General features: G+C 43.3%; 1 protein-coding gene across 1 annotated transcript in view; it reads left to right on the forward strand.

Annotated features, from left to right (window-relative positions):
- The first annotated feature begins 345 nt into the window (after positions 1–345).
- Positions 346–21,610, forward strand: part of EPC2 (enhancer of polycomb homolog 2) — an 87,064-nt gene continuing 65,799 nt past the window's right edge. Inside the window, exon 1 of the mRNA XM_065413208.1 lies at positions 346–498. Coding sequence (XP_065269280.1) covers positions 346–498 — 153 coding nt within the window. The remainder of the gene's footprint in view (positions 499–21,610) is intronic.

Raw genomic sequence — 21,610 nt, forward strand, 5'->3', positions numbered from 1 at the left:
TACGGGCTGGTTGCGCGCGCAGCCCGGCGCCCCCTCTCACTCCCTCTCCATTCTCTCCCCCCCCCCACCCCGCCAGCTCTCGCGTTGGCTGCCGGGATCGCTGGCCGCTTTGGTTAATGTCCGCCATGTTTGCCATGGCGCAGGGAGCGGATCGAGCGAGCCCGGCGCGGAACTAGGGCTGCGGGGTGTGCGCTGCGAGCGGCTCTGCGGGGAGCTGTGCCGGGGCGGCGGGGCCCTCCATGGTGTTGCGGGCCGGGTGCGGGAGCGGCTGGGAGGCGGCGGCGCGGCCGCAGTGAGGGGCCCCCCGCCCGCCCGGCCCCGGGGTGTTATTGTGAGGGGGAGACAATGAGCAAACTCTCCTTCCGAGCCCGGGCGCTAGACGCCGCCAAACCGCTGCCCATCTACCGCGGCAAGGACATGCCCGATCTCAACGACTGCGTCTCCATCAACCGGGCCGTGCCGCAGATGCCCACGGGCATGGAGAAGGAGGAGGAATCGGTAAGGAAGCCGCGCAGGGGGGGCACCATTGTTTATCAGACACCCCCTCCCCTCCCGGGAAATAGGCCATTGGTATTCACCAAGCGCGCTACGCACGCTCTACGCCGCAGCCTTGCATGTTCCTTATGGGTCCTGCGCAAGTAGCGCAGCGTAAACTCCCCTCCGACGCCGTAAGCGGGCCCTGCTCCGCCATCTTCTTTGCGTCCCGACTCGCGAGTGTTTTGATTAGCCGGGGGAGGCTCTTACGCTAGCGTAAGAGAGAAGTAGGCGCAAGAGGCATTCTTGAATGGGGGAGTGTGCGCGCCAGCCGCTCTTGGCGTAGCGTGCCTGTGCTGCTGCACTCTTCACTGTTGTGTATGTGGGACTCCAAGGCAGCAGGGGAGTGGAGGGGGCTGTGTGCGCTGTGCTTTTTCCGTGCAACCAGGAAGGCTTTGCATTGTAAAATAGGAACGTCCTGCTTTTATACTGTCCTACCATGGGGGGTAATGGGACTGACACTAAACGAGAGTGAAATAGGATGGGGGGGGGAGGACCCCCATTCCCACATTGACAGCTGGAAATATAAAGACAGACTGCTCTTATGTTCTGAGTTTGGTTGTTAACTGTTGCATCCGATGTAGGGAGCATGCATGCCATGTAGTAGCTCAGCTGTCCATTGCTGCGGTGCTGTAACTGAAGATACACTGCTGTGTGCATCATACTGGAAAGCTTTTGTGCTTTGTAGTTCAAGATTTTTAAATAACCTACTGGGAGCTGCGTTATCTGTTCATTGCTGAAACTGGAGTGATATTGCAGCCTGCAAAACATATACACACTCTGGTGCAGCCTGCATTACTGCACTCTTGAGGAAGGGCTTTGTAAATGTTGCAAATAGAATACCAGCTGTCTGCTGTTGCAGATCGTATAGTTGGAAATATAACTGCTATAAGAATGCTTTGTACTTGAATGTTTAAGAAACACAGTAACTAGGAGTTAGTGGTGTTCAGTTGTGCATGTAAAATACCTGCTGTTACAGCATAGCTGTAGCTGGATCTATAACTAGACCTAGATTATACAGTGTACACTATGCTGTTTAGTGTTAAGATGATTTTAAGCAAGCTAGTCAGTATTAGGAAACCTATTGCCTGTAGAATGCTTGCTGTCCATTTCTGCAGTGCTGTAGGTAGGATACATTATTGTCTGTATCTTTACTAGAAGGTAATTTTAAAGTGAGTCTTGTGAGCATTAGGACAGCACTGTGAATACTTGCTGTCCATGATTGCAGTGCTGCTTGTCTGAACTTGTCACTGTCCTTCTTAAAGACTGACACTTGCGCTGTTAGATTTGCATCCGGCTCACTGCAGGCACACAGGATGTCCCCTCGTGTGGCTGTACTTGTATGCAGAGTTGAGAGTAAATGCACCCATAAGAATTCTTCAATGAATTTCTGTCTCCGCCTTGTAGCCAGCCCACTATGTTTGTGGATTGGCTTTTCAGAGGTTCTGGCTGTCAAAAGAAGGCTCCAACTCTCTCTGATTGGCTTTCTCATTTAACTATTAATATTGAAAGAACTCTTTTGTGTCTTCCATTGGTTACTCATGGTTCTGACCTCATTGTATTTCTCTTGTATTACAAATTATAATGTATGGTGCTCAGCACTTACGATGCTCTACTGTATTTTGATCTTAGAGCCCTGGAATGTGTGTGTGTAATTTTAAACAGACAGCAATATAACATTAATGTTAACAAAGCAAACTTGGAGGTGATACATCTTTCTTTTCCTTGCAGTAAAATGTAATTTAAAAGACCCATTAGTAGACCGTGTGACATATTGATTGTTTGTGGAGTATGGGAATTCTTAAAATGGCAAACATGACTCCTGATTTATATTTAAAAAAAATATGTGGCAGTCTTTTTTTTTTTTTTAAATATGTCTCTTAAAATATTCTAACTTTCAGAGTGTGACTTGTTAAATTACACTTTAAGTAAGTAAAAGTCAGATATACATTTTCTGAATTCTGTAGTCTGTGATTGAGGGGGAAAGAAATAAATTGCCTGTGTTCCAATTAAATCAGGGGGGGGGGGAAGTATTGAGCTAATTTATGCATTGTAAAATCCCTTTTTATATGTAAATGTTCTACTAAAATAATACAATCTCTATTTTATGAACAAAATTTGTGTCCCCACTGCACTAAAAATGTGGCTGGATTTGGTATACTTTTCAATTCTAAGGTCATTCCATACTGAGATTGTTATGTCTTAATGTATAAGCATAAATGCTAGCCACTTCAAACATCATTTCTGGTTGAATTCCAAGGTCTAATGTTAAATTAAGATTATTGTCACTACATTTGCAACAGTTTTTACTAGTGTGAGAGAGAGAGAGAGAGAGAGAGATCTACTTTATGCAGCTTTGCAGCTTTTTTTTTTTTTTTTTTGACAGTTAAGCGTGTTAGTCACTCTGTGTTTAATTACTTAGAAATTATAGAGAGACCGGGTCGGTGATATCCAGTATCTTTTATTGGACCAATTTTTGTTGGTGAGAGAGACAAGTTTTCAAGCTACACAGAGTTCTTCAGGTTTGGGAAAGGTACTAAACTACCCCTACAAAGAAATACACTGAAAAGAGCTGGAGTAGGACAGCTTGATAGTTAAATTCACTGTACAAGCAAGCAAACTGAGATGTTTCTCTGGCCTCATTCTTGCATGTGAACCCCTTCCCTTGTATGAAGCCTCAGTGAAGTGCAGAGCCTCAGTGAAGTGCACCCATGTGCGTGCAGAGGTCCTCTTGTGTGCAATAAGTTGTGTGGTTTTGGCTCATAAGAAGCCACTGAACTTCTCTGAACCTTAATTTGCACCAAAAATAACATGTTTCATAGCATCTCAATTTTTTTATACTATTATCATCATAACAAAAACTGAGGTTCAAATTAAACTGTTAACCCGTAATGAAGAAAGGTTTGTGGGTATTTTTCTACATAAATTCTCTGTGTGTGTTTTATTCTGATAATTTTGAAGTATTAGATTCTTCTCACATAACAAATACTATATTGTTATTAGAATGGGAGGTTTAAATTTTTTATTAAAATTTTACCATTCATTTCTACTACTCCTACATTGTATTATGTCTTACTACTACACTTTGTCCAGATTGTTATGCCGTTTACGTTGAAAAATACTTAACACAAAAAGCAATCCCACTGAATTCACTGGGAAAAATTTGTGTAGTAAGGTACTGCTCAGTGTGAGTAAGGGTATCACAATCTGACCCTTAATATTACCATTTTACCAGTGAATCTTCAAATAAATTCTGGAAATATCTTGCCATTTTCAGTATTTTACTAATAGGCTTGTACCCTTGCTTATACGACATTATACAAACTGGGGGCCCAGTGTTGTGTTTCCATGTATCTGTGATTTTCATGGGAGTTCTGTGTGTGCAGGGAGTGTAGGATTGTACTTCAAGATCTGAATCTACTGATGTTCACAATTTTAATCCTGAATTGAGCTATTGGGCCACATCCTGCTCTCAGTTAAAATTACATAAATATGGAGAAACTATTTTGATTTAAATGGAACAAATCTGGATTTATGATGTCATAAGTGACAACAGAACTTCTCTCTTTTTTGTGTGTGTTTAGTATTAGAAGGTGCGGAGAAGGGGAGCATTGTCAAATTCCTCAGATGCTATATTGAAAATCTACTTAATAATCTTAATTCAGAAAACAGTACAGTACACTAGTACTTGATGTATTTCCTAGCACTTAACTACCAAATCTGAATTAAAATACATATTATCGGAGGCTATTGTGTTACACCTTTTAGGTAAAACTTAATTTTTAATAACAAGATGAGCCAAAATCAAGAGTAATTAAAGGGTTTAAGAGGTGGATTTGACTTCCTTTGTGTAGTTACAGACACAAATACATCACAGTAATTGATCTGACTGGGCAGTTGAAGTGCTATTAGAGATTTAACTCAGAAATTTAGATTTGAGCATTCGTTCATTTATAACTAGACATGACTTCATATTTAAAGTCAAAGGTTATACAGAGTAGAAACCCAAGAGTAGCAAGGTAAGGCTATTAGTCAGACGGTGCTAAAATGCACGATATTTTTAATGTACGCATGGGGGGGGGAAATCTTAAAATTGAAATGGGTACATTTCATTTTTAAGTCTTTGATTCAGTCATTTGAGGATACTCCTTTCAGTACTCATTTAAACCATCATGTAATTTTGAGTGTTGGCAGAGTAAATTGAATTCCCTTGGTCTCTGTATTATGTCTTGTTTTTGTCTTTCTCCATTCTCTACTTCCATTGCAATGTTGGAAACCTGATTTCAGTTCATCATCTTACTTCCTAGCTGCCTGGAACTGGTCGTACTTCCAAAGCAGCACACGTGTTCCCCAGCTGAGGCAATTGGTCTAGAGCAGTGGTTTTCAAACTTTTTTTCTGGGGACCCAGTTGAAGAAAATTGTTGATGCCCGTGACCCAACGGAGCTGGGGATGATGGGTTTGGGGTGTGGGAGGGGCTCAGAGCTGGGGCAGAGGGTTGAGGTGTGGGGGTGAGGACTGCAGGGTGGAGCTGGGAATGAGGGGCTCTGGGTTTGGGGGGGGAGGTGATTGGGGTGTCGGAGGGGGTCAGGGATGGGGGTGCAGTCTCTGGGGTGGGGCTGGGGATGAGGGGTTTGGGGTGCAGGAAGGGCTCTGGGTTTTTTGCGGGGGGGCTCAGGGCTGGGACAGAGGTTTGGGGTGCAGACTTACCTCCAGCGGCTCCCGGTCAGCGATGCAGCTGGGGTGCAGAGGCAGGCTTCCCACCTGTCCTGGCACTGCAGACCATGCTGCGCCTGAAGCGGCCAGCAGCAGGCTCGGCCCCTAGGCGGAGGTACACAAACGGCTCTGCACAGCTCTCGCCCGCAAGCACCGCCCCCTCCCAATTCCTGGCCAATGGGAGTGTGGAGCTGGTGCTCAGGGCGGGGGCAGTGTGTGGTGCCCCGTGGTGCCCCGTGGCCCTCTGCCTAGAAGCCGGACCCGCTGTTGGCTGCTTCTGGGGTGCAGCACGGTGTCGGAACAAGTAGGCACTAATGTCCCGGTCGGCGATGCTGATCAGAGTGACCCAGTGCCTTACATGCCATGACCCAGTACTGGGTCATGACCCGAACTTTGAAAAACGCTGGTCTAGAGTGCTTTCATTTTGCACAAATTACACTTCTTTCTTAATTCTGAACATTTTTGTTATTACAAGCAACAGTGAAGACTACTATAACCAAAAAAGATGTAGAAAAATATTTTTCCTCGTTTGTCTTTGGTATTTGACAGTACTCCCTGTATAGACATTTCCACTTGTCTCTTCATCTTTTTATTTATTTATATAGTTAGGTCCCAATCCTAGACATATATTGCTCAGGCATAAGGGTCCACCTGAGGTAGAGTTCCACTGAAGTGAGTGTAGTTCTCTGTAGATTCAGTTGCAGGATCAGAGCCAATAGTAATTTTTCCTCTTTTGTTTGTGTGGGTTTTTCATACTGTGGTGGTGAAAGCATATAACCACCAGCATTGGTGGTAGGGTCAAAGGCAGCATTAAACTACTTTTTAACTCATGTTTTGAAATTGACCAGATTTCCATTTGACAGCAGTGCTTTAATGAATGGCATTGATGGGTTCTAAAGATAGTTGTACTGTTCCTTTTGGGAATGTTTCCCAAACTTTTGAAAACTGAGTCCCTCCTCAGGAAAATGAAAACAGTCATGCCTCTCTCCCTTTAATGCCTGCATATGTTGTTAAAGTCCTTGTTGTCAGGTTAATTTATACATGATACCTGCTTGTTCTTCACAACCCTTCACCCCACTTTGGGAAATAGTAGTGTTAAAGTAGTATCCTATTATGGAGATTATTTTCTTATGTGCTTTGATCAGTGAAATAGTCAACAATACTGATACTTAAAGTATCCTCACTGGCAGCTCAGAGCTAATTTTCAGGCTCTCTGCAAATTCAAGCAAATATTTCTGCATCTAGTATGCTCACTTCTCATTTTGAAGTTTGTTTAGGTTTTTTTGTACCCATAACAGGTATAGGACCTTTCCCCCCCTTTTTACAATAAAGCTGAGACTTTGGAGGTACAGCTCCCCCAGGTGTCCTTTTGTGCATTTCCAGGAGTGCATGTTCCACATTTAGGGAAACACTGCTTTATGGGATGCAAGGGTAATGACCACGACACGAGGCCTTCAAGGCTGAGATTCCATCTTTACACTGTGGAAAAACAAGTAATCATCCAGTGATCCATCCCCTGTCGCCCATTCCCAGCTTCTGGCAAACAGAGGCTAGGGACACCATCCCTGCCCATCCTGACTAATAGCTATTGATGGGTCTATCCTCCATGAACTTATCTAGTTCTTTTTTGAACCCTGTTATAGTCTTGGCCTTCACAACATCCTCTGGCAAGGAGTTCCACAGGTTGACTGTGTGTTGTGTGAAAAAATACTTCCTTTAGTTGTTTGTTTTAAACCTGCTGCCTATTAATTTCATTTGATGACCTCTTGTTTTTGTGTTATTAGAAGGAGTAAATAACATTTCCTTATTTACTTTCTCCACACCAGTCATGATTTTATAGACCTCTATTATATCCCCCCTTAGTCGTCTCTTTGTTTATGACACCAAGTTCCATATTTGTTTGGAACTGTGTTGACTTGTATGATTTGGGGCAAGTCACTTAATGCCTCTCTTCCTCCATTTCTGCATTCGTAAAATGGGGATGCTGATACTTAACAGCTGTGTTGTGAGGCGAAATTAATGTTTGGAAAACACTTTGATATTTTTGTATGAAAGTTGCTATATAAGTGTAAATTATTTAATGTCTTTATAACAACAAAACTATATCTTACCAAGAGTTGCTTCTTGTATACGAAAGTTGGTACTCATACTTGAACATAATGTGTATGTACTTTTTTGTCTATATGAAATTATGATTTCCTAACCATATATAGGATCTCTTCCTCCCCTCCCCGCCCCTTGCCCTTTCAATACTCAACTGAAGGAAACATTTCATAGGTGTTTGGCTTATATCGTATGTAGTGTTCAGTCTTCTGGATTTTAATAAGGAATGCTTAATATTACATTTACAACTTGATAAACTTTTTTCAATAAGTAAGGTGATAAGCAGCTTCTTGTAGTCATTCTTCAGCTAACTAGAATATATGCCAGGTGCTGCACACCATTGGTGCTTTTTATATTATTTAAGTGCCTGTTGTCCTTTCTATAAATATGCCTCTCCCTCAGTAAAGTAAGTGTGTGTGTGTGTGTGAGAGAGAGAGATTAGTTTTACCAAGTGCATGTAATATCAGGAATAAGTAAATCAAAATTTCTTAAAAAAAGTATACATTATTGGCTTAATGTAGATATTGATATCTCCTATCTAATTGTGTTGTTTCTGCAGAGCTTGAATTATGTGAAAAATAAACTGCCTCGACTTTTTATTAATTCTTATTTTACAGTATATGGGAATTAAGTGTTAGATGAGATACTCTACAAATCTAACTCCTATTCTTCATAGTATTGGATACTAATTAATATAAAAAGTGTAATTACTGTGAGCAGGTTTTAGTCTACTGATCCTTGTAAGATGAGGATTTGTTGAAAATATATATGCAAAGAGATTGTCATGGTAATTTTTTTTTTTTTTTTTTTTGGTAAGTGTTATGTGGTGCAGTTTGGAAATATTGGGGGCAGAGCGTAATCAAATCAGTCAGTGCCCTTATAGCTTTAGGCCTGTATAAATAAAAGAATTTTTTCCCCCTGTAAGGGCCTACTGTTCCAGAGAGATTGTTTTAAGTTGAAAGTTTCATGTGTTGGGAATGCACTGATGAAATGCAGCTGAATCCACCAAAGTCATTTCCATGGGAGGGACTTAAGAAGAGTAGACCCAAAAGAAGCAAGAGTACAAATGGGCAATGCAAAATTCTGTAGGTCAGAACTTGGGAACGAGTGATTCTAGGTCTGGTATCTCAAGAGAGTGGAGTTTGTGCAAAGGTATAGATAGGCTTGGGAGAATTCTATTTTTATTTTTTATTTTGATGGATACACCTCTACCCCGATATAACACAAATTCAGATATAACGCAGTAAAGCAGCGCTCCGGGGGGACAGGGCTGCGCGCTCCGGCGGATCAAAGCAAGTTCGATATAACGTGGTTTTAGCTATAACGCAGTAAGTTTTTTGGCTCCCGAGGACAGCGTTGTATCGGGGTAGAGGTGTAGTATTGATTTTTAGGCATTTATTTTTTTATTTAAATTTTCATAGTTGCAAGAAATATATGGGCATGGTCAGACAATAATTCTTTAATGACAGTGGACCAGTAAGCATTGAGATTCAAAAAGTTAAAGCTTTTATAACCTTTAAAACACAAGTTGTAAACATCACATGTCAAAATATTCAACATAAATATCCTTAAAACAAACTCTACTAAGTTCAGGGGTTTTCAAACTGGGGGGTCAGGACCCCTGAGGAGGTCGTGAGGTTATTACATGGGGGGTCGCGAACGGTCAGCCTCAACCCCAAACCCTGCTTTGGCTCCAGCATTTATAATGGTGTTAAATGTATAAAAAAGTGTTTGTAATTTATAAGGGGGGGTCTCTCACTCAGAGGATTGCTATGTGAAAGGGGTCACCAGTACAAAATTTTGAGAACCATCTAAAGCAACATTTTTTTTTATGTTGCCTATCTGTACATTTTGATTATTATTGATGGAAATATTTTTTGTTTTTGTTTTTTGTGTATATGGTTTACCAACTTTTACCAGTAAAACCTAATCCTTCTAAGCATAGGTACAGTCAAGACAGGATTTCTTTCCTTAGGGGAGAAATGTGGTAGAAGCTGAAGAAAGCGTCTCTACATAGAAGTTTACTTTTGGCAGTCTGTTTTCTAGATGTTTATTATTTATATATGTATTATAGCAGAGCAACAGCTCTGTTATAGTTAGGGATAAGACCAGCTTTCTGTTTAAAGCTCTAAAAATCTGTATGGTTGCTTGGATTGACTTGGAATGTGGTGTTCCAGATGAGGGTGCAGAGTTCTGTTAGTGATCCAAATTTTGGATCATTTGACCAAGTGGTTCCCAAGATAGGGCACCTGCTCAGAGCTGGAGAGCAAACCAAGGCTCATATCATTGCACCAGGGTCTCAGATGCTCGAGCGTTACCCCAACAGAGTGCACAGTACCCTCAAGTCCTTGGGGGGAAAGCAAATTAAAACATTATTTAAAAAAAAAATCTGCTTCAGTGAGATGAGCTAAGTTCATATGCCTATGTGCATGCCTAATGGATTATTCTGAGTATATGCAGCGAGAGAGACTAACTCTCTGGAGAACTACTCCTGCATCACAGGACTGGTGTGGCTCTGAGGGCATGTAACGGTCTGAGAATCTGAGCACTAGCCCAGGCACTGTGAATTCAAATTCAGTGTAGGGCAGAAATCTGAGGTTAAAAAAAAGCAGGCGTATTGCTCTAATCTGCCTCTATCTGTTTTTATTTTGGGGAATATGTAGTCTGAATATACTAGAATATTCGGATGCTGCTGAAACTAATTTTTGAGAAGAAAATAAGTTACACAAACAAATACTCACAGGGAGTGGAGGGTATTGGGGTAGAAGACTAGTTGGAACCATGGGAGTAGAGGAAGCGTAGTTGGAGGATCAGGTGATGGGAGAGTAGGGGAGTGGGAGGGGAGGGACACTGGGAAGGGAGACATGAGGGTTAGTGGCGGGGGGTTGTGGAAGAATGCTGCAGGGATGCTTGTCAGCCTCACATTCCTATCCCATGTGTGTGCAATGATCTGGGGAGCCACAGCCAATCTACAAGGGTATGGACCCCCTTCCTTGCCCCCCTCAGGAGAGCCTTATGTGAGCCTGGAGGCAGTTTTCCTATCTGGGGCTATGTGAGTCCTACTCCTTAACCCCTTCATGGGATCTTAACCCCTGGGGTTGTCTGGGGGCATGTTTATCCTACAAATTTTGTCAGCATAAAGCTGTCACAGATAGAATATTGCTTGTGTGTATGCATACTTGACTCCTTACTTCAGTGCTGTGTGTACTCACTAGGAGCACTGGTTGCGATGCACAGTGCTGTGTGCTATGGGTAGGTATCCCAGCATGCAACTCTCCGTCCAGTGCACTGTCATTTGGTAAGTTTTGGCAATGTGTGGTGAGGCAGAAACAAGTCATGCAGGGGTGACTGGGACTGGGGGGTCAAGTTCCCATTGTGCAGGTTTCTGCATCACATAATGCTACCTCTATCCCAACATTTTTGCACCTATTTTGAAAATCCCACAAACCTGCGTGGAACTTGTCGCTGTTTGCCATCTCTGGCAGAAGCATGGAGCCTGCACAGCTCTGCACTATTGTCATGAGCATTGCATGGGATGCACAATTCACTGGTATTTACAGAGCCGCAGGGAACATGATAGCTTTCTTTGATATGGTAACAAGCCTGGTGGATAGGGGGGAAGCGTTAGCTGTGGTATTGCTTGACTTTAGTAAGGCTTTTGATACTGTCTTACATGACCGTCTCTTAAACAAACTAGGAAAATACAACCTAGATACAGCTATTATGGGATGGGTGCATAACTGGTTGGAAAATCATTCACAGAGAGTAGTTATCCATGGTTCATAGTCATGCTGGAAGGGCATATCTCGTGGGGACTCACAGGGATCAGTTCTGGGTTCAGTTCTGTTCAATATCTTCATCAGTGATTTAGATAATGGCATAGAGAGAACACTTACAAAGTTTGTGAACGATACCAAGCTGGGAGGGATTGCAAGTGCTTTGGAGGATAGGATTAAAATTCAAAATGATCTGGACAAACTGGAGAAATGGTCTGAAGTAAATAGGATGAAATTCAATAAGGACAAATGCAAAGTACTCCACTTAGGAAGGAACAGTCAGTTACATACTGAAATGACTGCCTAGGAAAGAGTACTGCAGAAAGGGATCCGGGGGTCATAGTGGATCACAAACTAAATATGAGTCAATGGTGTAACACTGTTGCAAAAAAAAAAAAAAAAAAACCAACCCAAATCATTCTGGGATGTATTAGCAGGAGTGTTGTAAGCAAGACATGAGAAATAATTCTTCCGCTCTGTTCCGCGCTGATTAAGCCTCAACTGGAGTATTGTGTCCAGTTCTGGGTGCCATATTTCAGGAAAGATGTGGACAAATTGGAGAAAGTCCAGAGAAGAGCAACAAAAGGATTAAAGGTCTAGAACATATGACCTATGAGGGAAGATTGAAAAAATTGGGTTTCTTTAGCCTGGAGAAGACTGAGAGGGGACATCATAACAGTTTTCAAGTATATGAAAGGTTGTTACAAGGAGAAGGGAGAAAAGATGCTGTTCTTAACCTCTGAGGATAGGACAAGAAGCAATGAGCTTAAATTGAACTAAGAGCAGTTAGGTAAATTAGGAAAAACTTCCTAACTGTCAGGGTGATTAAGCACTGGAATAAAATTGCCTAGGGACATTGTGGAATCTCCATCATTGGCGATTTTTAAGAACATGTTAGACAAACACCTGTCAGGGGTGGTCTAGATCATATTTAGTGCTGCCATGAGTACAGGAGACTGGATTAGATGATTTCTTGACGTCCAGTCCTACGATTCTATGATTGTGACACTATTTCCTGGAGGTTAAATTGCTGTGAGTCAGAGTGAGAACCAATTCAAGGTTGTTGTTGGCATTCATGAAGCAGATGCAGATGTGGAGCACCACTTCTGGGCCTGAGAAACAAGCACTGACTGGTTGGATCGCATTTTAATGCAGGCATGGGAAGATGAGCAGTGTCTGTAGAACTTTCAGATGTTCAGGGCCTCATTCCTATATCTGTGTTCCATGCTTGCCTCAGCCTTCCAGCACAGGGACACCAAACTGAGAGTCGCACTTGTAGTGGAGAAGCGAGTGGTGATCGCACTACAGAAACTTCTAATACCAGATTGCTGCTGGTCAGTGGGAAATCATTTTGGAGTTGTCATGCAAGCATGTAGGACCATTAATCGTCTCCTCTTATTCAGGACTGTGACTCTTGGCAATGTTCAGGACATAATGGATGTATTTGCATCAGTGGAGTTCCTGAACTGCGATGGAGCAAGAGATGGCGAGCATATATGTGTTTTAACATTAAACCACTTTGCTACAGAGTACATCAACAGAAAGGGCTATTTTTCTATGGTTATGCAGGCACTAGTGGATTACTGGGAACATTTCACCATCATCAGTGTGGGCTGGTCAGGGAAGGTGCATGACGCTTGCATCTTTAAGAGCACAGGACTATTCAGAAAGATACAAATAGGGACTTTCTTTCCCGACGGGCAGATTACCATTGGTAATGTTGAAATGCCAATAGTTATTGTGGGGGACCCAGTCTGCCCCTTATTTCCCTGGCTCGTGAAGCTGAACACTGGTTACCTTGGCAGCACCAAGGAAAGATTCAGCTACCGGCTCAGCAGGTGCAGAATGACAGTTGAATGTGCTTTTGGTAGATTGGAGGGGCACTGGCCTTGTTTACTCACCAGACTGGATCTCAGTGAGAAAAATATCCCAAATGGTTTTAGTGCTTGCTGTGTCCTGCATAAGATCTGTGAAGCAAAGAGGGGGAAATTGCTGCCATGATTGAGGGCGGAGGTGTAGCGGTTCTCTTTTCAGTTTGAACAGCCAGATATAAGGGCTATCAGAGGAGCTCAGTGCGATGCTATATGATTCAGGGAGGCTTTGAAAGAGCACTTTAACAGCGAGCCACAGTAATGCGTTGTGGCGTACTGTACCCTGGCCCTACAGTTTGGGGGCTGTTAGGAATTGTGTGCACATCTATGAATATAACACTGACAATGCATCTATTAATTTTATAGTCCTTGCTGTAAATCTTCGATTATTACACTGATCCTAAGAGTTGTCAAAGTGTACACTAACAAATGGGTGCTTTCAGTATCGGCAGGCATTCTGCAGTATATGTTGGGAACTAATAAAGATTAATTATTTTCCAAACAATAGAGTTTGATTGAGTAACAAAAAAACTTCAAAAAATTCTGTGCAAATTAAAAGCAAATACATGAAAACCTTAACATATTTATGGAATGGAGCTTAAAGAGCATTCATGTCCATTTTAGCGGCACATACAGTGACCTATGAGAGCCATTGTTGATGTATGTGAAGCTGTGGTTTTCCTTAATGTTCCCTGAAATGGAGTGGTAGCGGTAGGGATGTGGCCCCTGATACCATGTGGAATGTTGAGGGGCTCGTGTAGGGAGGTGCTATACTGGAGTTCTCCATGAACTGCAAGATAGGCGAGCTGAGGATTGTTGAACTTGTAGGTCCACAAGAGTCTGCAGCATATGTGTTTGCTGCTGGAGAAGCCCCATTATATCCTGGTGCATCTCCTCTTTGTCTGCTTTTTCCTTCTCCATACAATCTGCAGTATTCATCCTCCAAGCCCTCTGATTCAGCACTGTCTTGCAGGACCTCGCTGAATATATCATCCAGAGTTCTTTTCTTCCACCTCCTCATCTGGCTCAGGTGTTCTGTGAGTGTGGAGGGGAACCCCTCAAAGCAGCAATGGCAGTAGCTACAGATAAAACACAGAGGTTACAAAGTCAGTATAGTCGCAATGGAAAGCAAAAATAAAGATTCAGAACTCCCTTTCCTTAGAAGTTCATAGAATATCAGGGTTGGAAGGGATCTCAGGAGGTCATCTAGTCCAACCCCCTGCTCAAAGCAGGACCAATCCCCAGATAGATTTTTGCCCCAGATCCCTAAATGGCCCCCTCAAGGATTGAACTCGCAACCCTGGGTTTAGCAGGCCAATGCTCAAACCACTGAGCTATCCCCTAAAGTTTTAAACAAGACAGGTTTATTGACTCTCCTGCTTTGGAGGCACGGTGCCATTCATAGCTCCAGCCAGGTGAGTATGGCCCACCAGGGTGAGGGAAGTGAGGAGGGAATTGCTTAGGCTATGGCTACACTGGTGCTTTACAGCGCTGTAACTTTCTCACTCAGGGGTGTGAAAAAACACCCCCCTGAGAGCAGCAAGTTACAGCGCTGTAAAGCGCCAGTGTAAACAGTGCCTCAGCTTTGGGAGCCGTGCTCCCAGCGCTGTGAGCTAATCCCCTCGTGGAGGTGGAGTACTTGCAGCGCTGGGAGAGCTCCCGCAGCAGCGCTTTGAAGTTTTGAGTGTAGCCACGGCCTTAGAAGCCATGAGTACAGAGCAGTGGCACTGAATACAGGCACAATTTTCCCCAGGCAGTGGTGACATCTTATTTCTGAAGCTAACAAAGGCATAGAGAACACAGCAGCTGCTGGCGTCCCAAAGCTATATGTTTGCTAGCTTGTCTACTGCAATGGTGCTTGCCGAAGTTATCAACAACTGGCATGGGAAAGCGCCTTACCATGGAGAAAGAAATAAGGAAGTCATCCCTAGAAACTTTCAGGAGAGGATTGCAGGGTACTTCTATGAAAATTTCATCAAGATCTCTCAGGAGAATTCAAGGGACAAACTGCTCTGCATCCCTGCCCTCCGCCCAACTCTACAGGGGAATGAAAAGCAGATAACAAAGAGAGGTATTGTTGTTGTAATGATTCCTCTTCTGGTACAAGTAAATGAATGCAAAATCAATATCTATGACCTGCGAAGTTGGGAGTGCCATCACTGTAATGGGAAATAAATGTGCAAACTTACTTGAAGTTCCTTCCCCTGTCATGCTAGACTGCTGAGACTGACTGGATTGCAATGGAGTCTCAAACAGGTCCTGGCTCGTGGCAGAGCTGGAACTCTTCTCTCCCCATCCCACTTCCCCTCGCCCCCGAGTCACATGGCCCTCCTCTTCCTCCTTCACCACCTCCTTGTTGTTCAGGCTTGGGACCTCTGGCTCCTTGGAGGTAATCCACAGTGGTGTGCAGGGGAGTGGTAGTGTTTCCGTCAAGTATGGCATGCAGGTCTTTTTAAAAGCAGTAGGTCTGCAGTTCAGCATTGGATCAACTGTTGGCTTCCTTGGCCTTCTGGTGTGCTTGCCACTGTTCCTTTGGCTTTACGTGGCACTGCTGGTGATCCTTGTACTTCTTCTCCTGCATCCCCCTGCTATCTGCTTGGAGTTGTCCATGTTTCTACAACTGGTCCATTCCTATACTTGCACAGTCTATTCTCCCCACAAGCCCAGCAGATCCAACATCTCTTATGTACTCTAAGCTGGAGTGTATCTGGTATAGCCAGCATGGTCACCTGGGCACTTGCAGTCAACACCGAAGAGCTGCTAGGTGTGCTCGCCAAGCTGGACAATGAGGAAAAGGCATTTCAAAAATTCATGGGGTTTTAAAGGGCCTGGTGCACTTTTCATTCTCTGACTCCTGGGCAGTGGAGTTCACAATTGTGACCAGGGTGGTCGGCGTCGGTGTTGTGGAACAGCTGCTGGAGGACTGTTAGGGTTGACATAGGTAATGCAGTGTCTACATTTGTGCTTTGTTGACCTCAATACATCAACAGTGGTTCAGTGCCACGCAGTGAGGTGGTGCAATGGAGAGCTTACATTGGTGAGAGACAAATTTAAGTGTAGATATATGCACAATTAGGGTGACATAAAGTGGCTTACGTTGACCTAACTTTGTAGTGTAGACCAGACCTGAGGCCTGCTTCCTGCACCTGTGTTTGTGCCAGGATCTGGGGAAGCGCTGCCCCTCTGGGTGGGAAACTTACAACAGGCATGCTCAGAGCATGCACCAAGAAAGCACTTGTGAGACTGGTTGAAAAGCTGAGAATGGGTTTGCTTGACACATACCAGAAACTCTCCAGCACTGGGGAGGGCAGAAGAGAACACCCACTGACATAAATGGAACAATTAATACTTTTCAGAGCTATTGGTTCAGACTGTATTTATCTCTATTGGGTATTCTTTCATCTAAGAGCATCTCCATTGAGACACATGGGCCACTTCACACCCCTCTGAGCCTGTTATCCTGCTGATGGATATGTAGAGCCCCTCTAATTCTAATTCTCCCTCTAATTTCAAACAGTACTATAGCAGTTCAACACTTCCATAGTTGAGCATAGAGCATAGCTTTGCCGTAGTTAAGGTCAAGACCAGCTTTCTGTTTAAAGCTCAGTTCTAAGTGCTCCAAAATCCGTATTGTTAACCTAATTGCCTTGAAATTTGGTGCCCATCTTGGGGACACAGAATATAGTCAGTGATCCAAATTAGTGGGCCTTTTGAGCAAGCAGTTCTTAAGAAACAGCCCCTAGGTGGGAAAAAAACCAACATTTCATTGTTCACAGATTCTAGCAACTTTAAAGTTTGAAACTCAGCCTGGCTGAAATCTGAGAATGAAGTGTGTGTGTGTGTGTGTGTGGCAGAATATTTGGACGGTGCTGAAGCAGTTTTTGAAAAGAAAATAAATTATACATGCAAATGTTAACTGGAAGAGAGGAGAGATGATGATTAGGGATGCAAGAGTAGTTGGTAATATTGGAAGAGGGGTTTGGGTCTGCAGTGAGTGAAGGGGATATTTGAGGCGGGGATAAATGGAAATGTGTGGTAGGGGAGAGAATAGGGTTTGGAGGGGCTCAGGTAAGGGGGGAGTGGTAGGGGATATGGGGGTAGCAGAGGAAGTTGGGGGTTTAGGGGCGTGGGGGGTCAGTCAGCCCTGAAATCTTCTCTGTGTGTGTTGGGAGCCCTATTCCTCTGCAGGGGTCTGAGCCCCTTTTCCTGCTTGCTATATTTTCTGGAATCTGGGGGACCCTGTTGTTCTTGGGGTGTCTGAGCCCCTCTTTTTGCCCCTCCAAGTGAACTTGGATCTCGGTTGGGTGGACTGAAGGCAATGCAAGTTTAAACATCTGAAATCCAGAAAATAAATGATTTAAGATACACATTACCCACTGCGTGGTATGTGGGAGTGGGCCAGAGTGGGTAGGGGAGTGGGCCAGAGTGGGTAGGGGAGTGGATAGACTGGGTAAACCTGACTGAAGCAGCAGCAGCATTCCCAGTTGGAGGTGGGAGTGAGGGGCTAACTCAGTGAACGGCTAGGGCTACGTAACCAAGGTATCGTGCAACCTAGTAAGCTGCTGCCCGTGGTATGTGAACACAGCAGCATAGGGTAGGAGACAGCAAGGACTAACTTCTTATATTTAGTGCTTCTCTATGGTGCCAACTAATGGCTTAATGGAAAGGGGCGGGAGAGCTGGAAATGTTGTCAGGAGGGGCTTTATGTTGTAGGGGGTAGAGAAGGAAAGTGACACAGCAGTCTTCCCTCATACGATTAAAGTTACTGTAACATCCATCTAATAAAACTATCATGGTTTTGGGACATAGACCATGGGTGAGATTTCTCTCACTGGCAATGTTAGCAGCTACCCATTTCAAAGCATGACTATTATCCGTGTATTGCTATAACAAAATGTATTGGAGGGGTAGGAGCACTGAGGAATTGCATAGATGCCAGGAAAGACCACTGGTCTGGGACTGTTCTTAGCTCTGCCATGGCCTGCTGGTTGACCCTAGGCAAGTCATTTCACTTCGCAGTGCCTCAGTTTCCCATCTCTAAAATGTGGACAGTGATGTAAACTTCATTTGAGATCTACTGATCTTAAAAAAAAAAAAAAAAAAAAAAAAAGCTAGATCTCTTGATTATTGCTAGGTGGGAACTACAACTGCCTGAATGACCATTAACTCCTACCCACAAACATTTCTGTTTAAAAAATGCCCAAAAAATTAGTTAAAGCAGAGTTAAGATTGCACTGTGATAGTTTGTACCCATCCACAACATCCAGTTCAGTAAGACTCAAACTTCTGAAAACCGGGAGGGATAGCTCAGTGGTTTGAGCATTGGCCTGCTAAACCCAGGGTTGTGAGTTCAATCCTTGAGGGGGCCACTTGGGGATCTGGGGCAAAATCAGTACTTGGTCCTGCTAGTGAAGGCAGGGGGCTGGACTCGATGACCTTTCAAGGTCCCTTCCAGTTCTAGGAGATGGGATATCTCCATTAATTTCTATTTCTAATTTCTATTTCAGAAAATACAGAGTTAAGATAAACATCCATGAAGTCTTAATTCTACCCTCTTTGAGCGATGCTCCACAGTGCCCATCACACACATACTCGCATTCTCCCTTTTCACTGTAATGGACAGGTGCTACCTGCACTTGCCCTACTCTAACACTGAAGCTGCTCCCCCAACAGAATACCATAGTTGTAAAATTTAACAACCACTTCATACCCTTGTAGAACCCCTTCACACTGGCACACAGAATACTATCTAAGCCTATACTTTCTCCTACCCATTATTAAATTCACAGATTGTTCTCATATCCCTCCACACTACTGACAATACCCATGGCAAAAGGACCCCAGTGCCCTCCTACTAACACGGTTTACACAATTTTGTATTGAAATGATGCAGACAGGAACCTCCAGGTACTGCTGCACCTCTTTCCTTTATGAGACAAGGCAGGTGAGGTAATACCTTCTGCTGGATTATCTTCCTTTGGTAACAGGCATGGGGGGAGACTCAGACCCAGATCACCTCATACAGACATTCCCCGGGTTACGCAAACCCGCACTCACAGAAAAAGTTTCATAAGCTGGTTTTGTTGTTGTTGTTGTTGTTGTTTTTTGTGCGTAATTGTCGGGTATACGTCCCCGACTTACGCAAGGTGTTCTGGAACGGAACGCTTGCATAAGTCAGGGAGCACCTGTATCATAATCACAGCTCTTCTAAGCTGCTCTTACTTATTCCTCCACCATTCAGTACAACTACACCTAACACAGTGAATGCAGCTGGAGTGCATGCAGATAATTCCCACTGGCTATTCCCAGCTGCAGGGGGGCAGAAAATGTGTGGGCATTTATCTTAACACTGTATTTTCTGGTTTTCAGAAGTTTTGAGTTTTGCAGAACTCTCTGTTCTGGAAGGGCCTGAGATCTCACTGGGCAACCTTAACTTTGTATTAACAATTTTTTTTGTCATTTAGTTTGTATATATAGTGTTCTGAAATTGCTTGTGTTACTGAAGCTTGGCAAACACTAGACAGCGTAACACTGCTTTGTACATTGACTTTTAAAATTTATTTGTTAATGACAATCCTTCACAGGATTTTTAATTCCAGTTTTGTCTATTTGTAAGAGCTTTCTCCCATCCTTCTCTCTCCCCCCCCCCCCCCCCCCCCCGGTCCATGCTCTCATAAGGAGGGAGGTTTTATTTCATTGCATCTTGTTCTCCTCCCAAGCACATAGCATTTATCCCCTTTTCCCAGACTTCAGTCCTGTTATCAACAACCATTCTCTTGTCTTCCAGTGGTTTCAGTCTTCCACCTGCAGAGCATCTTCACAGCAGAAGAAATGACCATTCAGTTCACTTGTGCATTATGATTTCCTGTTGGTACTGGCATTGTAGGCTTAAAACTGAATAGATAGAATCACACAAACCTAACTGCTGGTATTGTCAGGAAAGTGCTGTTGAATGAGAACACAGGCTTAACTCAAGCTGAGGGTTAATTCTATGGTGAAAGTTGAAGAAACTATTTGAAAATCTGATTCTCTGTGCCCAGTTTAAATCCTTACCTCAATACACTGGAGCTTCCCAAACATATGTACTAAAGCTTCCTTGTCTTTAATCTTAATGAAACCATGGAAAGAGATTCCTCAGACAAGTTGACTTTTAAGGGGGAGACGGGGGATTGTATAGTGCCAAATCTCATGCTCCTGGTGCTTCACAAAATTTAAAATGGTATTCAGTGCACATTTTAATTGTTTAATTTGTAAAAACCATATTATATTGTTACTGAGGCTGTAACCAAAAATACGGTACTCATATTCAGCAGCATTGGTATAAAGTTGAGTACAAAGTCAGCAATTCCAGGGTAAAAATCTTGAGTTAAATTCTTCCCTTACTTACACAGGTGCAAGTCCCATTGAAATCTGTGGGAATTTGTAATGAATGCATATACACTGACAGGATGCCTAACCATGTAAAATAAAAAGAGAGACAACTTCATTATATCTGCCCTTTTCCTATATCTGCTTTTGCCAGAAGTAAGCTGACAAGAGAGCTGGCAGAGAGTGAAAGAGCTTTAGGCTTCTGGAGCATAAATAGCTCTCTGTTTAAAACTGCCTGTCTAAAATATAATAAAGGTGGATATAATAGGTCATCTGATAGAGTCATCTGCTCTTAAAGAAATCCAAAAATTGAAGAGGAAAGAGGACTATCTTCCCCCAGTTAACACAAGTTGCATCTCTGTGAGGGCAGAATTGTGCTGCTTGTGATTAAGGAACTAACTGTTCTTTTGGCTCAACTTTGGCATACTTTATACAACGTCCAGGCCATCTTTCTACTACTATAGAATTTTCCCCAGCAGTGTGTTTTCTAGTGTTTTATCACTGTTGACAATCATTAGGATTTCTACCTTGAGAGGCTATTTTCCAGCTTGCTAAATATAGTTCTTGAAAGTTTTTCATGATGAACAGCAAATTTTTCCTCTCTTAACTTTATCTCATTATGCCCATCTAAATGTTCATATTTATGTTGGTCAAATATTAATTATGTTCTCTTGCTCCTTCCTGCTCCAGTCATGCCGTGAGCATATATGGCCTACTCTCTTCATTTTTCCTTATAATTCAATTCCTTCAGCTTCTGATCAGTTTTACTACTTCTCTTTGAAGTCCCTCCAATTTATCTTTCTGGCTATTTGATTCCTGAAATTCAGCACACTACTCCAGATGTGGTTGTACCAAAGCCACAAAGAGAGGGTCTACTGTCTCTCTGCTTTGTAAATGCCTCTGTATGATGAATTTGCTGTCACATTGTTTTGCAGACTCGTGTTTTTAATTTGGTGTCCATTATCGCTAGGGCTCTACCAAATTCATGGCCACGAAAAACACGTCATGGACCATGAAATCTGGTGCCCCTCCTCGCCTCCTGGTGAAATCTGGACTTTTGTTTGCTTTTACTCTATACTATATAGATTTCATGAGGGAGACCAGCATTTCTCAAATTGGGGGTCCTGATCCAAAAGGCAGTTGCAGGGGGGTCGCAAGGTTATTTTAGGGGGTTGCAGTATTGCTATCCTTACTTCTGTGCTGCCTTCAGAGGCGGGTGGCTGGAGAGAGGTGGCTGTTGGCTG

The sequence above is a fragment of the Emys orbicularis genome, chromosome 11 (assembly GCF_028017835.1).
Source record: "Emys orbicularis isolate rEmyOrb1 chromosome 11, rEmyOrb1.hap1, whole genome shotgun sequence".
Taxonomy (NCBI): domain Eukaryota; kingdom Metazoa; phylum Chordata; order Testudines; family Emydidae; genus Emys; species Emys orbicularis.